Genomic DNA, 17603 nt, shown 5'->3' on the forward strand with positions numbered 1-17603 from the left:
AGGGCACGGTTGCCACCTAGTGGATAAACTAATTACTGCAAAAAAATTTATGCGCATGTGCAACCTGTGCATGTGTGAACGGTTACAAAAATCTGGCAGTGCGCGCAGTCTTCTGATGACGAAATTCGTGTCACATGCACTGCACGCTGATGCTTGCGAAAGTGAAGTATACTTTGGACTTAATGAATTGATTCAAAACTCTGATTCAAAGATTATTTTGCATCATCATTTAAAAATGTAAAAAAAATGAGTCGCCTTGTGGTATACTTTGTATTCACAGTATATATTGAATAATTAATAATTCAATGTAATTTAAATATCAACAATGTGAAAAAATGCCTTGATTTTTCCATATGTTTATGTTTAACATGACGGCACATGTTAGTCGATGAGTTGAATCAACTCCACAGCAACTACAAAAATGTATCCACTAATCGTTCAGAAACGTCCAGTTTCATTCTAAAAGTTGTAACTTCTTCCTGAGTCTCTCCATCAGTGTCTGACTCCGGTTTGAACAATGTAAGGCTGAACACCATTGCTGACAAACGTCATTTTGGCTGCGTGAGATTTTCCAGCTTTGTTGTTGCCGGAGTATCCGAAGCGCGAGCTGTTAAAGCTCTGCCCTCTTCTGGAAAGGGGGCCGGGAGCATTAGCTCATTTGCATTTAAAGAGACACACACAAAAACAGTTTGAAGAATGTAAGGCTGTAACACTGTCATTTTGGCTGCGTGAGATTCTCCAGCTTTGTTGTTGATGAGCAACAGAAGCACAAGCTGTTAAAGCTCAATACATCAACAATGTGAAAAAATGCCTTGATTTTTCCATAAATATAAAAGAAATATTAAAATAAAGGAATTAAAACACTTTATAACTCAATAACTTTTAGACTTAAGCCAGAAAGTGTCTGCAGTGGAGGTCACTGGGATCCACCGCCTCTGTTTTTGATGGTCCGCCTGACCTTGTCAGACAGATATGAGTATTGCTGTGCCAACAGAGGCGGTAATTCATTACCGCTTCCTGGTGGCTTACCTGCCGGGCGCGTCCTCCAGCCCCGATGCGGCGAGCTAACGAGAGATGACAGGGTGGCAAGAGCGCTAGGCCAGGCTGAATGTGTTCATTAGAAAGAGGATGACAGGTGCTGAGAAGAGAACAGGGAGGGCTGAGCTACAGCGATGGGCCTCTCTGATCAGAAGGGCACAGCTGGATTTCTCAATGTGTCCACCTGAGACACGACCCGCCTGCCTGTCTGCCCAACCAGATGTTCCACACCTCACAGGGTGCTTTATTTATTGATTAGCTGACTGATATAATGGTTGACCATGAGATGATGTGATTTATAAGGTTAGTTTCCCATGATTTCCTGTCCATTTCTGTCTTTCAATCAGATTAAGTTACAAAATATTACAGGTTATATCCTATGCAGTTGACGTAGTAAACACAGTGCAGCCCTTCCGTGTTCTAAGTCAGAACGTGGCTCATTATTGGCCGGCTCATGCGTCAGGATCACAGGTATGCGTCGTGCTGCTCACATGAACTGTGTAGGCCAATAATGAGTCGGCGTTCTGACATAGAACCCGGAAGTGCTGCACTGTGTTTACAACATGAACAGAATAGAAAACTGACAGGGAAGAGAAGAAATTGTTGAATGAAGTCACTATTTTTGTTTTTGTTTTTTGCTCAATAAAAGTATTCGTCACTTCATAACATTAAGGTTGAACCGCTGCAGTCACATGGACTATTTTAACGACGTCTTTACTACCTTTGTGGGCCTTGAAATTGGTTATGATGTTGCTGTCTATAGGGAGGTCAGAAAGCTTTTGGATTTTATTAAAAATATCTTAATTTGTGTTACGAAGATAAACGAAGGCTTTACGGGACTGGAACAACATGAGGGTGAGTAATTAATGACAGAAATTTTCATTTTTGGATTAACTAACCCTGTAACATTAGTAAATGTACTATGAACAATGTTGGATTACGCCCTAAAAGAGTAACTAATTGTATTACTTAGTTACTTTCTATGCAAAGTAATGCATTATGTTACTTTTTCTCACTTGCGTTACTTATTTGAAAAAGCAACTTAGATTTTTTGCTGTAAATTTAAAAGTAATCTGATTATGTAACTCAAGTAACTGTGGGTTGAGTTTGCTATACGTACACAACGATACATGGATAATTATGTCACATACCTTCATGATGTATTTGGCTTTGAGTTTTTTCCATAAAAAATGTTAGTTTTGTATCGGGTTCAAGTTTGCAATTTCTGAAAATAAACATTAATCAATGTTTTATGTTTCAATTATAACATAACTTGAACACAGTTTATTTTATAGTTAAGCACTCATAAGATAATTAGCCAAGATTAAATGGTATATTATTATTATTATTATTATTATTATTACTACCAGTAATTTATTTCATTATTCTATCTTCATTTAACCGTCCCTTTGCTCCACCTGGTGGTGATTTCACAACAAATGTCACATGTCACTGTGTTATATTTAAAGGAGTAGTTCATTTTCAAATTAAAATTTACAGATAATTTATTCACCCCCATGTCATCCAAGATGTTCATGTCTTTCTTTCTTCAGTTGAAAAGAAATTAAGGTTTTTGATGAAAACATTCCAGGATTTTTCTCCTTATAGTGGACTTCAACGGGGACCAAATGGTTGAAGGTCAAACAGTTTACAGCGATCCCAGATGACAAATAAGGGTCTAATCTAGAGAAACCATATCTCATTTTCTAAAATTTTTTTTTTATTTTTTTAATTTATACGTTTTAGCCATAAATACTCATCTTGAACTAGCTCTCTTCTTCTTCTTCTCTATTTGAATTCCAGCAGTGTAGACACTGCTAAGTGTATTACTGCCCTCCACAGGTCAAAGTTTGAACTAAATTGTCATATACAGTATGCTAGTGCAAGTATATAACAATTAGTTCAAACTTTAACCTGTACACTTTAAATATACTTAGCAGTGTCTACACTGCTGGAATTCAAATAGAGAGAAATAGAGAATTAATGAGCATTAATTGTTAAAACGTATATAATTTTTTTAGAAAATGAGTGATGGTTTCTCTAGATAAGACCCTTATTCCTCGTCTAGGATCATGTAGAGCTCTTTGAAGCTGCACTGAAACTGTAATTTAGACCTTTAACCTGTTGGTCCCCGTTCAAGTCCACTATAAGGAGAAAAATCCTGGAATGTTTTCATCAAAAACCTTAATTTCTTTTCGACTGAAGAAAGAAAGACATGAACATCTTGGATGACATGAGTAAATTATCAGGAAATTTTGAAAGTGAACTAATCCTTTAATGCTGCGGCCTCGTGGCAATAATAGACATTTTGGTTGAGTCTCGACTTTTGATTACCCCAAAGTACTTACTGTACAAGCACAAATACTTGAGGGGTTTCTGTTTACAGTAACATTTTTTGTTGCAATTTTTTAGGTTTTGCGCAAGTTAAAAACAGGTAAACTCTCCTTTTTAGGTCCACACAGTGTTCTGTTTCTGAAAGGAAGAACGTTTCTTGTGTGAAACATTGCATTGACACTAAACTGATTAAATTCTAAACTGCAAAGTACAGCTAAAAATGATGCTATAGCCAATCACAACATTGAAAATTAGTCCCTTTTTAGCACATTTCAATCTGTGCAGTACTGGATTTACTGGAGCAAAAATAATGGTGCAAATTATTGTGTCTTCATGACAAATCATGTTGGATTGAACCAAGTCACAGCCTACGTATTTTTTTCATTTTCGAAAATCACTTAGATACACGTCAAAATATGGAAAATACAATATTTTAAATCACACCATTCCCAGTTTACCACTGCTATATTTAAACTGTTACAGTATCCAGTCAATTTCACTTAATCTTTTTACTTCATGTTATTGATCTTTGTTGTTTCTTGGATCTCCTCTGTCTTCCTCCTCTACCTCTACTCTACTCGAACACATCCGTCTTTCCCCTCAGTCTGTCACTTCTCTGCACTCATCTGCTGCTGACTCCTAGTCCTGTTATATCTTCCTCTTCCTTTGTGTGACACCCTCCACTTACTGACATTTCAATTGTCATGCTTCCAGTCTCTTTCAGTTTCCCTCTTTCTCTTCCCTTGGCATTCACTCCGTAAAAGAATTTGACACCGGGTGGAGCAGCTATCAGAGAAAATCACTTACACGTTTAAAGCAAGACAGATCTAGCTGGAAAATCAAAATGAAAATCCTGTTTTAACCCTTATGCGGTCTTCGTTTGGGAAGTACACTCAGGGTCTTCGGGATCTCCACAGATCCCAGGCAACAAAATGCAATTTTGTAACAAAATACTTGTTTTTTTAAAAACAAATGTAATTTTACTCTGTTTATTAATGTTTTTACTCCATGTTTGTACAGTTTTTGGAGGATTTATCATATTTTTTAAATTTATATAAATAAATTAAAAAATATATTTTTTAAATAGGTTTTTATACAAAAACAGCTTTTTATGTAAAATTCACTTTATAAAAGACCCACATTTCTAAATTTCATTCATGTGGATAACATGGATAATTTGACATGGTTTAGTGTAAGATTTTTGCCCATCTTTTGAAAAATGCAGTTTTAAAAGTAAAAAAACTATAATTTTTACCAGTAGATGCTGCAGAGCTCCACTATATACTATGTGCTGTTTGACTGACTGAAGGACATCTTTTCATAAGTTTTTTTCAGTTGGATTCATATCTAAATGTTATGAAATCACAATTATAACAATAAAGGCTACTTTTTGTCAAGGTTTAGTATTTTTTGTAATTAAAAAAAATCTGTTTTTCACTATTGTTACATTATGATGAGACTCCACTTAGAAATTGGACAAAATTTATCCTCAAAATCAACATTTTTGAAAAACTTATTTTTTCAGTACAAAAAAAATGCTAAACTTTGACAAAAAGTAATTTTTATTGTTATAATTGTGATTTCATAACATTTAGATATGAATCCAACAAAAAAAACTTATGAAAAGATGTCCTTCAGTCAGTCAAACAGCACATAGTATATAGTGGAGCTCTGCAGCATCTACTGGTAAAAATTATAGTTTTTTTACTTTTAAAACTGCATTTTTCAAAAGATGGGCAAAAATCTTACACTAAACCATGTCAAATTATCCATGTTATCCCCATGAATGAAAGTTAGAAATGTGGGTCTTTTATAAGGTGGAGTTTACATAAAAAGCTGTTTTTGTATAAAAAATATTTATTTATTCATTTATATAAATTTAAAAGATATGAGAAATCCTCCAAAAACTGCACAAATATGAAGTTAAAACATTAATAAACAGAGTAAAATTACATTTGTTTTTTAAAAAACAATTATTTTATAACAAAATTACATTTTGTTGCCTGGGGTCTGTGGAGACCCCGAAGACCCTGAGTGTGCCTTTTTTTTTTTTACACTAAAATAAAAACAAGCTATCACTCCATTTTTTTTTTCTTTGTAGATCTAGAAAGTGTTAACAACGGTACAAAGTTTCATGTCATTTGGACAAAGAGAAAATTATTTTTATTTGAGCAAACATAGTTTGTGGTCTAAAAAGACCCCAAAGACCTTATAAGGGTTAAATAAGTGTTTGGCAGTGAAAATGATATATATGATTTATCCAAGGAAATGTAGCCTTAAGTGCAGGTACATCATCATGATTGACAACATAAAACGCTGTTATATGGGTAGTTGTACACTTAATATTTTTGGAAAGTTGACTTGTCACATGGTGCAATATGCTATAGTTCATCATCTATGACAGCATTTTTCCATTTTTTATAAAAATGTAAAATATAAAGAATAAAAATGCCATTTTAATTGAAAGACTACATTGAATATTTGTTGATTTCTTACATCATAGGACCATTTGAAATGATCTAGTGAAGACAAAAACTTTAAATATGACCTATTTAAAAAAATATATACAATTTACCTTATAAACTTATATAATTTTGAACCTAAAATCTTTTTTTTTATTATTATTATTATTATTTTTTTTTTTTAAATGGGCATGTTATGCATGAATTACCAATATTCAGCCTTTTGAAAGAAAAAAAAAAAAAACTTTCTCCATCTTTAAATGGACACACATGGACAGACGTGCAAGTAAGTGTGAAAGTACAAAAATAACAGCAAGCTGGTGAGTCAATGTGCAGGAGTGTAAGATAATAATCAATGAAGGAAATGGCTGAGGACGGAAAGATCCAAGAATAGCTCTCACTGACCCCCCTCCCCCTTTTTTTCCCATATCCTCTCATTTCTCCTTCCTTTTTTATATTTAACAGCCATCCACATGCCATCCACATATCATTTCAAGTTTAAAAATCCAGATGAGTCATGATGGTCGACAAGTCGATTAGTGAGATTGACTACTGAGTTCATCTATATTTGTATTTCTCTTTATAGTGCTTTTAAGGCAATTTCTTGGAGATGGTCTTCCCTTTGAAGCACATCAAAACAGATTTGGTAACAAAAGAGTGGTGCAGGGATTCAAAACCTAGAAGACTAATTCACCAGGAGTTCCCTTGAGATTTTCCTATGGGTTTTTATAATGGAGTTTTTACATTCATGAGTCAATAACTTGACAATTTAGATTTTTTTTAAATATATATATATATATATATATATATATATATATATATATATATATATATATATATCTGAAAATACTCTGGTCTGCATATCTCTAGATTGGCCCCAGTCATTATCTCCCAGTGTGTTTGCTTTGCTCTACAGTATTCCTTGTATTTTTTACAACACCACTCATAAATTTACACTTCCTTGCCCTTTAAACACATGCGCATGAGTGATTTATCGAATGCTGAGCCACCAGCTAATGCCGAATCTAACACACAAGCAAACAAACTTTTAAATGTCAGCTGACACGAATCCATAAAACGCACACAGGTGCGTAAATTCTTAATAAGCGCCGAGAGAGATTAGCACCAGTAGTTCAAGCCTGATTTGATTGGAACCATGCGGCAATTTCACCTCATTAGTCTACAACAATATAAGGTACAAAAGGATATTCAGAAAACGTACATGAGATCTGTGTGCAAGCTTACAGAAAACTACATGCTGCCTTCTGGATTGTGGATGTGCAGTTTAAAAGCAATGCTGTGCTTAATGGCAACAGATCTGACATATGCAGATGAAATGAGCCCTGCACGAAACACTCAGAGGCACACTATTTATACCTTTTTTTCCTTTTTTTTTTTAGAAACGTTACTGTTAGATCATTTCAAAGGAATGTTCTGGGTTCAATACTAGTTAAGCCTATCAAAAGCATCTATGGCGCTTTCGATTACTCCAGAAAATAATTGTGATTCTTCCCTCAGTTTGTAAAAGCAAGCAAACTTGTGTTGAACAATAATGAATTTACAATGGAAGTCTATGGGGCAAGACACTGCACTTGGATTCAGGTTAAAACACACTGTTTTGATACTATTGCCACAATACTTCAACATTACATGTGTTAACATGAGGCTAGCATGACAAAATAACTAACCTTGTCTGTCCAATTATATTGTACAATCAATGGAGTTCATCCACCTACAACAGATATACCAAGACAGTTTCACAGCTCAAATAAAACATCTTTGCAGGCAACAATTAATATAAGCCTCTTAAAGGGGTCATGAATTGAGAAATCAACTTTTCCTTGAGCTCTTATTCTTATAAGAATATCCTGTAAGTTTCATAACTGAAAACGTCCTTGTTAGTCCAATAAAAGCTTTTATTGACACCAGGCTCCAGGAATGTGCCTATCTCCACAGAAGAAATCAATGCCTACTTTATCATTGCAACGTTAGCCCCGCCACTGGTGTGTTAGTGAGATGACGAGGAGAGAAGAGCGATAAATGACTAAAAATCCTATCTGATCCTAATGCTAGGAATATGGTTATTTATTTTCAAGAATGTGAATGTCTCAGTTGAGCTTTATTTATTTGTATTCGGTACATTTCACTGTGAATTCTTTGATAAATCAATTGCATTTTGGTGCAGGCTTTACAAACAAACTTTTACAATATGGACTCGACAGTAATGCAACAACATGTAAGTAACTGTGTTAATTCTAATGCCTGATCTGATATATAACGATTCATGTACAGTCAGATGTTCTTTGTCTATGTGTCAATAAATAAAACCAATGACTTAACGGTCAACTTCACGTTGTTTCTCTTAGTAGGATGAAAATAATCTGTTATTTAAACAGTAATTAAATTATATATAGAAAGGAAAGCTATCAAAGAACGCTCCCTTCACAATCGCTAGAGCTGTCAATCAAACAGCGCAAGTTTATCAGTGATTCAGTTCTGGACTTGCACCAAAACTCCCATTTTATTTAACAAATCTCTTAGTTACATAGAGTTTGCACTGTTAGTTATGATGAAAGCATTTGTTAGTGTGCAGAAGTTGAGTTGCAATGAGGCGATCACTGCTTTCACACACTCAACAACATGTCTGTGATTGGCTACAATGTTCATCACTGCAACCTTTCATGCCACCATCTACATATAATGCCATAGATTTAAATCTAATGCAACACTTTTCACGATTAGTTAACCTTGAGAGCTGTAATTGTAAAAACGTGCTAAGTTTTTGAGAGAGTAATACTTAGCTGTTTTATATGCAAAGATGTTAGCCAATCACAGCAGTGGGCATTTACACTGAAGTCTCACAGCAGACATGCCCCTTAAAACAGAGCGTTCAAATAAGAGGGCTAAAATCAGAGTAGGAAAAATGCCCTTTATTTCTAAATTATGACAATTTTTGATGTAAAAAGCATACTAACATTATAAGTGCAAGTGCACCCCATGAAACATTATAAAACAATGCAGTTCATGACCCTTTAACAAAAACATGAACTGCATATTTCAGCTTTTAATCCTTTCAGAACACATGATGCCCTATAGACTTTCATTGTGTGTTACTGTAAATGTGATTTTTGCTTGTTTTTACAAATGAAGGGATGAAATTATTTGTATTATGACTTCTGTTGAACCCAGAACAGTATCTTGAGATGTAGGAGAACAGCTAGAGTTGCAGAAATACGTATATTTAATAAAATAAAATATATAATAAATATATTTAAATAAAAAAATGCATCTAGATAAAGAGATTTAAATGAATACACATAAATAAATGTAAAAAAAAAAAATAAACCTACAAACAAACTCTAAGATAATTAGAAAATGACATATTAAGCATAATGTGCAGTCCCCTGCTTTTTCCAAGCCATAAGATCTCAGTTAGATGCCAAAAGTGCCAATTAATGTTGGGCTCAACCCACCTAATTGCACTGATCTGCTAACTGCAATTGCGATGAAAAGAGACGTCCGTGAAGACCACCCACCACATCTCTTTTACTCCTCCTGTCCCCTGGGGAAAGGCTAGTTAAAAGATAACAGGAGGGCAAGCCAGTTGGACCATTTTCTATCAACCCCTGACCTTTCTGGGATGTTTTCAAAGCGGCTGATGATGGGATAAAGCCACCTGTGCTCAGGTGATTAAGGTAAAGGGCAAAGGATTAAAGGCACTAAACTGCTTACCGTGATTAGGGAAAACAATCAACACAACATGTAATTGTAAAAAGTCGATCCAAAAGAAAAGCGTTTTGTCCTGGGTTGTTTGTCATGTATAAGCCGTTAAGTATGACTTATGGCATACAAATTGCAGGGACAATTAATAGGCCAATTTGCTCTAAACTACAATGTACCGTATTTTCCGGAATATAAGTCAAGTTGTCCTGTGACTTGTATTCTAAAGCGACATTTGGATTTGTGCCTAATGAGAAAGATACGCAAGTGTATGTTTATTAGTGTTAGTTTTATTCTCTCAACAACGCAATTTTGACCTGGTCTAACTTAGCAAAATAAGGTTTGGCTTATTTTCTCGGAAAACTAGGTACTGTAGTTGTGCAGATTTTCCTCAAAAATCAGCAAAATGCTATGACTTCACAATCTTTTATTCAATATTAAGGCTATCTTGCACCTTAAATAAATAATGTATGATGTGCAACTCACTTCCATTTATGGAAAAAAGGGATTATACACTAAAAAAATATAAATGTTCCTCGTACAAAAAGCAGAAAAAGACTTCAATCAATGTTAATCGGCTTTGAAAACGCACAGCATTTTTTCATGACATGTTTATTTATAATAAGGATTGTGAAAATCAAACACAACTGATAATTATGATAATTATGTTTTCTTTCAAAAATGTTTTGAATTGTGGTGTCAGACATTTTTAAAATCCACAGAGATGAAGCTGTCATGGCCAAACCCCCAGACGTTTGATAAAAGCATTCAGAGCAGTCAAACTCTGCCATTTGTTGTCTAAGAGAAAGTTAAAAACAAAAATGTCTCTAAAAATACATGGAAATTTAAGTTAAATTTCATTTCACAATAATTTAAACCCGAGAGGTGCTCCAAATGATTTTAGGGGCGGGGAGCGTGACTGCAATTTAAAATGCACTTTAAAAAAATTCCAGATTTGCTGTGCTTGTTATAGGGCTGCACAACAGTTTGAGATTATACAATGCATTCCAAATTATTATTCAGTAAGACAAATCAGAAAGATTTCTGTACAGTAAACATTCAGATTTTAGGTTTTCTAAGAAAATGTTTGTTCGTTTATTTATCCATGTCTTTTTAGATAACTGGTATCAATCTCAGACAAAATAATTAGCCAGATCTATGGAAACCCTACTTAAAGATGTTGTTCCACATTATTAAGCAAGTCAAAGTTCTCATGCAATATGGGGAGGAAGAAAGATCTTTCTGAAGATGAAAAGCATGAAATGGTGCAATGTTGTGCAAAAGGCATGAAAACAACTAATATTGTGTGAAAACTGATTTAGAGCACAGCAGAACTCGGTCAGATAAAGGCTTATTGAGGAAAGTTCCTGTCAAAAAAAATTAATTGTATTAAAAGGGCAGCTATAAAAAAAAAAAAAAAAAGCTAGTGTTGAGCAGCAAACAGGTATTTGAAGCTCCTGGTGTCTCTGGAGTCTTGAGAAGCTCTCCATGCAGGCTGGCAGTTGTGCGTAAAGAAGCATTTTAGCCACTCCAAACCAAACCTCACAAAGAGAAACATTTATAGTGGGTGTAGAAATACATGAAGACTCATTTTTAAATATTTTCATTAATAAGCCTTTATTTGACCGAGTTCTGCTGTACTTTAAATCACTCACAAATCTTATGATAATTCAATAATCTCCATTCAGTTTCACACAAGTATTAGTTGTTTTCATGCCTTTTGCACAACATTGCACCATTTCATGCTTTTCATCTGCAGAAAGATCTTTCTTCCTCCCCATATTGCATGGGAAGTTTTGACTTAACTTTGACTCTTTAAGTAGGGTTTCCATAGATCTGGCAAATTATTTTGTCTGAGATTGATACCAGTTATCTAAAAAGACATGGATAAATAAACAAACAAACAAACATTTTCTTAGAAAAACTAAAATCTGAATGTTTATTGTACTGAAATCTTACTGATATGTCAACTTGCAAAATAATTTGGAACGCAGTGTATATCAAGAAGGCTATAAATAATAATAATTATTAAATTAAAAGTAAATTAAAAACAAACAAACAAAAAAAGAAATACTAGTATTGTAATATTTCATACTTAAATAAAAATGAACATTTAAGAAATTAATAACATAATTTTACTTTATATGTAAATTGTACAATTACAATACTAATACTTATGGCTGTCTTACGTTGCATTCCATTTACCTCGGAAGAGGGATGTCGTCGCTGGGAATAACGTCACAACCGAGTTAACCACGTTCCAGTACACAAGCCAGAAATCTAAGATGGACGCATCTAGGAAAACCTTTGTTCTACTTGCTCTTTCGGAATCTCATCGGTATCATGTCCACAGATAAAGGCTGGATAGTACTGTGTGGACCACTGAGTTTATTGAGACAAAAGTGCTAATAAACAATATATGTACTGTTTCACAATGGTTGATGCGCTGAGCAGCCATATTGGATTCTGAAGTTGGGATTGTTGCGCTTCCCCCGAATTGCAATTCCAACTTGAGGGGGCGTTCCAGTTAAAAGTTCCTACTGGGAACAGCGAGTTTCCCCACTTCTGAACACACCATTATTTTCTACATTTTCAAACGTTAAATCATCAAACTTTAATTTTGACAGAAAACCGCAGGAAGCCTTTAAAGCTTCTCTTCTGTCTATAAATACTTCCAGGGCTCGACAATAAGGACTGCCCGATGGCCCGGGGCCAGTGTGAACGACATTCGGGACAGTAGACGGAACGGTCACTTGCCCGATCGGCGCCAGTGTTGTAGGGTGTGTGTTATATATCGTTTATGATATCGTAATTGTTGATTTAACGATCTGAAATGATAGAGTATGTCCCTGACTTTACAAAAACCAAACAAAAACACACCCGTTGAGTGCGCGTATACACTACGTGACGTAGTCTAGAGGGTTAGACGTGTGCGCGTGCATATTTCGAGTGTACGCATTCACTGCATGCTTTAGTCTATTAAAATGCATTTAGAAAGCCCCCAGAATGAAAGATAAGGTGCAAAAATGCCCCTGTATGTCTTTCATATTTATATAATTTAATATAGTTAACCAATATTACATAGAGCGCCGTTTATTCTCCAAATATCAGCATGATTTCAAATGTGATATTGATTTTATACAACGTATAGTTTAATGAACAAGAACTTAATATCAAGTGACTTACATTTTAGACACCAAATCGCCTTTTTCAATCTATTTCGCCAACGAAAATAGTTCCAAAGTCCACAGAATTGTTTTGCGTCTCTGAGCAACACTTCCTGAAAAAATCAGCCATTTGAATGAATCGGTTGAATCTCAATGATTCGCTCATTAACAGTGATTCGCTGCCACCTACTGGCGGGTTTAATTTTATATTTAAAAGTGTCTTAATTTTTTTAATAATTTCAAATAACAGTATTTAACGTTTTGAATTTTTCAACATTGCAAAACATTATTTATGCATCTGTAACTGTTCTTGAGTGATTAACTTTAATAATGTTTAATCTAATTATATAGTTAATTAGATTACAATTTCTGTACCTGGAAATCTTGTTTAAATCAAAATGAAAAACTTGAAAAGCACTGTTTAATTATATGTTTGTTCTGTTGTATTTATTTTTGCTATTACTCATAATTTGATTATTTGTTACTAGTTTATTACTTACTGTTTATTTGTCTTACAAAATTTAAAATTTAAGTGAGTTAATCTAATAGCTTTTGGTGTCATAACCCTATTTATTAAGGTTAAATGTAACAAAGACAACAAAAACAATAACTAGGCTTATTTTATAGGCCCATTTTCTTTCCTTTTACTTTATTACGTTTTTTTTGTTGTGGGGCCAGTGAAAATTTTGGCGGGGCAAGTGAAAATTTGAACCACTTGCCCGACCGGGCTAGTAGAAAAAATCCTTAGCGTTGAGCCCTGACTTCTCATTACAAGTTTGGGAAGTTGGTTGGCACGTCTTCCCAAATACACGTTAAATTGACCCAAACTCAGAGCAGATTGCAATTTAATAATTGCACTAAACCATATGACGGTTTTGCTTTTATCTAAATTTTTTGTGCAGCCCTATATTATACCCTCTTTCTTGAGAAAAAAAAAAAAAAAAAAAACCTATTACAGACCTATAAAAACTCAGCAACTACTAACCTGCAGGGCATTGTAGAGCAGCTGATGTTCAAACTTCTTGATTCCCAGGATCTGCTGAAACATCTCATAAAGCTGCTCCTTGCTGAGGATGAGCTCGGACACAGCGCTGAAGGGCATGCGTCCCTGCGGCCGTCGCTGGTCCTCTTCTCCTTTGTAGATGGCATCGTATTTGGTGATCCAGGAGCTGAGGACAGTCTCTTTGCTCAAGCCGTCGATCTCGGGCAGGCTACGCACACGACGCTCGATGTTCTTCTTGAAGACCTCGCGGAAGTCACTGGCAGAACAGCCTCCGCTCTGGACCATGCGGGCCACTCGCTCGCTCTTCAGAAAGCCCTGTCAGAAGAAACGGATAGGGTCAATCCATCTGTACATTATGATGAACATTGGAAAGTTTTTCATATCAAGAATTACTAAGAGCTATTGGGTCAATGACATGACACCCATTAATTCAAAAATACATTCAAAATACATTATAAATTCAGTTCACACATAAAATTTATATACTTGAATACATCTCTTATATGAAGAAATTTTTTTTAGAAATATGAGAATATGGAGAGACTTACTGTTTATTGGTCTATTATATAAAAGTTTTTATTATGTTAGTGTTTTTTGGAGATTACCGTTGTGGTGAAGGGTTGAGCTTGTGCTTGCATTGTGGACCAGCTAACAAGAATTACCTTATAAATATATTGAAGCAACCACTATGATAGTGGATCAAACCAGTATCATTTCTAGACTACCAACACCGAACATCGCATGTGTAAATAGTTGTTTAGTTTGTTGCCATGTACAGGACAAAACAAAAGCATTGATAATCATAGGATTTTATATATATTATATATATATATATATATATATATATATATATATATATATATATATATATATATATATATATATATATATATATATATATATATATATATAAAAATTCATAAACATTCAACAGATTTCCAGGCATTTTTTTTTTTTTTACAGCTGATGTATTTTGCTTGCTTTAAAAACTCTCTTGTTTAGTATAAAGGTTTTTTTTTTTTTTTTGGATTGCAGTCTTTTTCTGCTGCCATTGTTTTCCATGCAATTTTAAGCTTTTCTTGGTTCATTCCATGTTTTCTAGGCAACCTTTCTCATGATAATTCAGATTAGCACAGTTGGTTTTAAATTAATCTAGTTTATTTTAATTCAGGACTCCATAGTCCAGGTTTTAGTAATCTGTACTTAATCTGTGTTTCAGAAATAACATTTTTTAAGCCATGATTAACTATTCTACATTAAAGCCTATCCTGGCTTAATTTAAACCCTGTCCGGGAAACCGCCCCATAAATGTATATATTTTTTATTCTGTCATGATTTTATAACATCATATATCAACACAGTGCAAAATGGTATTTAAATTATGTGTAGAAGTCCTTGCAAAGTCGTTGCAAAGAATGTCCAGAAAAATTAATTTCATTGATGTCAGTCGGAGTAACCAATATAAAGGAGACCATTTTGGATCAAGTCATGCGGTCAGTATCATGTGACAGGATGTGACATCATTCAGACATCTGCAAAGGCAAAGTAACTAACTCTTTTTTAACTACTTGAAAAATTCATGTTTTCACTTGCTCATACGAATGTCCCGAAACATCAGGTCATTCGGTGCAACCGCTATAAAACATGGAAAATGTTGTAATATTTCGAAAACTTGTACTAAATATAAAACGTTTGATTGTCCTTTTGCTAGCTAGCTAGCTAGGTATCAGCCTGTTAGCATTGTTTGAAAATATTCGGTATAACCGAAATTTTGGTTAAACTGAATGACTTCTGGTGACAAATTTTGTCCATCTTGTAAAAAATTATAAAAGCAGTGTTAACTGATTATAAAAACCACATAATCGCATTGTTAACACTTAATAAAACTTCAAAATTAATTATATCTCCATTATGTTTTTTACACTTTTAAAAACCTTATTTGTCAACGACCCATATACATATAAACACACACATGCGTGTATATGAAAAAAATATTATTAAATATATTATATTTATGTTAAACTATTTATATTTTCATATAACAAATTATATATATACATATATGTGTGTGTGTGTGTGTGTGTGTGTGTGTGTGTGTGTGTGTGTGTGTGTATATATATATATATATATATATATATATATATATATATATATATATATATATATATATATATATATATATATATATATATATATATATATATATATATATATATATATATACACACACACACACACACACACACACACACACACACACACACATATACATGCATATATTTAATTTGTGTGTGTATATACATAAATATACACAGTACACACACATTATGTAAATAAACTTATATTTTGGATGCGATTAATCGTTTGACAGCACTAATAATTATTATTTCTTAGTAAAATGACTAGTCAATATGTCAGGGCCAATAAGTCTTTTAAAATTCTAGTAAATTTGAACTTTTTATGACATTGATCTGTTGATTAAAAAAAAGGGTTAAATTTCATGTGCTGTGACTCTCCAAAAACGTAAGTTTAAAAATGAATAATTCTGGTAAATTTGTGCATTATACACATACACCTCTTACACATCGGATGCTGTACATACCAATGTGAATACAAAATGTAGCCTAAGTTTGTAAGAATTTGGCACGTGTTCTACACAAGTATTTTTTTTTTTTTTAAATATCCTTTTCTTTATCTTATTATAACGGCCTCAACAGTTTTGTAAATTCATGTCCAAGTTTGGTGGAGGTTCCTAAACGGTTACAGCACCTTTAATACAGATTACATACTTGCTTCCATAAATTTGTCTTTATAAACACATTACAGACACAAGGAACAAACTGAAGTAACAAGCCAAACTTCAATTAAATCCTCAAAGCAGTCGAGCAGCGTAATTTTAGAAAACACAATGATTCATAAGAGAGAGGAAAGGCCCCACTGAGAGAGTGGCAAATCAGCACAGAAGACCATGAAAACACTTCACCACTTTTCAGTAATTTCATTTTTTTATATTCTGTGACCGTGTCTGGGGGAAACCGAAGTTGGTGAGGCGCGACAGAAGCAGCAGATGGAGACGAATCGCAGCTCCTAACCGCGAGTAATGGAGCAGAACAAAGACACTTCAGCTGCCTCGTCTCAAGGAGGCGGGGGAATATATCTGTGTCGAAACTGCCGTGATCTAGTAAGACGACAGAGATCGGTGCGCAACAGGAGGCAACCCGGGAAATTCCAGTCGAATTGCTATACTTGGACACCTGTAGAGATTACACTGTTTTTTATTGAGATTTTGAGGAAAGTGTTCATTTAGGTCCATTTGACATAAGCGCCTGAAAGTACTTACTGTACCTTAAGAAACAAATGGGATACATGCAATACAAAAACATACAGATCAACTTGGTAAACACAATACAAGAAGGACATGAGAGAAAAGGGTTGAAATTTCCTTCCTGGAAATTTAAAACGCACATACTTGTCTGTCAGTGAATAGTTCATTGGTTTCATTAAAAAGGCCCATTCAAACGGTGGCCAAAAAAACAACCATATTGGATATCTTGCAGTGCTTTTTAGTACCTGAATGAGTCAGTGAGCAAGTGGCTTACTTTCCTATAGAGAAAATTAATAGTTTCCTCCTGCCTCAAAAAGGACATGCAGGTGAAGTGACAGACAGGCAGGCATGCTGGGAGGACATTGCCTGCTCATTTCCTCTGTGCCATTTAGAAACTGCATTTAGGAAAATCGTTTTGATGCAAGTTTTTTTTAAAACTAATCTCTCTAGGCCTTATGTTATAAAGTCATTCCCCATAATAGTCCAGTTGTGTGTTAATTTATGCCATTATCCCTGCATTTATTATTTGCATTAAGCTTTTTTCTCACTTTTTC

The 17603-nt window shown here is 34.2% G+C and overlaps 1 protein-coding gene across 14 annotated transcripts in view; it reads right to left on the minus strand.

Annotated features, from left to right (window-relative positions):
* The window catches only part of cadps2 (Ca++-dependent secretion activator 2), a 193350-nt gene that overhangs the window by 111583 nt on the left and 64164 nt on the right, over positions 1-17603 (minus strand). For all 14 annotated transcript variants that reach the window (XM_048159624.1, XM_048159628.1, XM_048159625.1 and 11 more), the window contains one exon: positions 13707-14039. In XM_048159624.1, the coding sequence (XP_048015581.1) occupies positions 13707-14039 (333 nt within the window). The remainder of the gene's footprint in view (positions 1-13706; positions 14040-17603) is intronic.

This window comes from Megalobrama amblycephala, linkage group LG15 (genome assembly GCF_018812025.1).
Source record: "Megalobrama amblycephala isolate DHTTF-2021 linkage group LG15, ASM1881202v1, whole genome shotgun sequence".
Classification (NCBI taxonomy): domain Eukaryota; kingdom Metazoa; phylum Chordata; class Actinopteri; order Cypriniformes; family Xenocyprididae; genus Megalobrama; species Megalobrama amblycephala.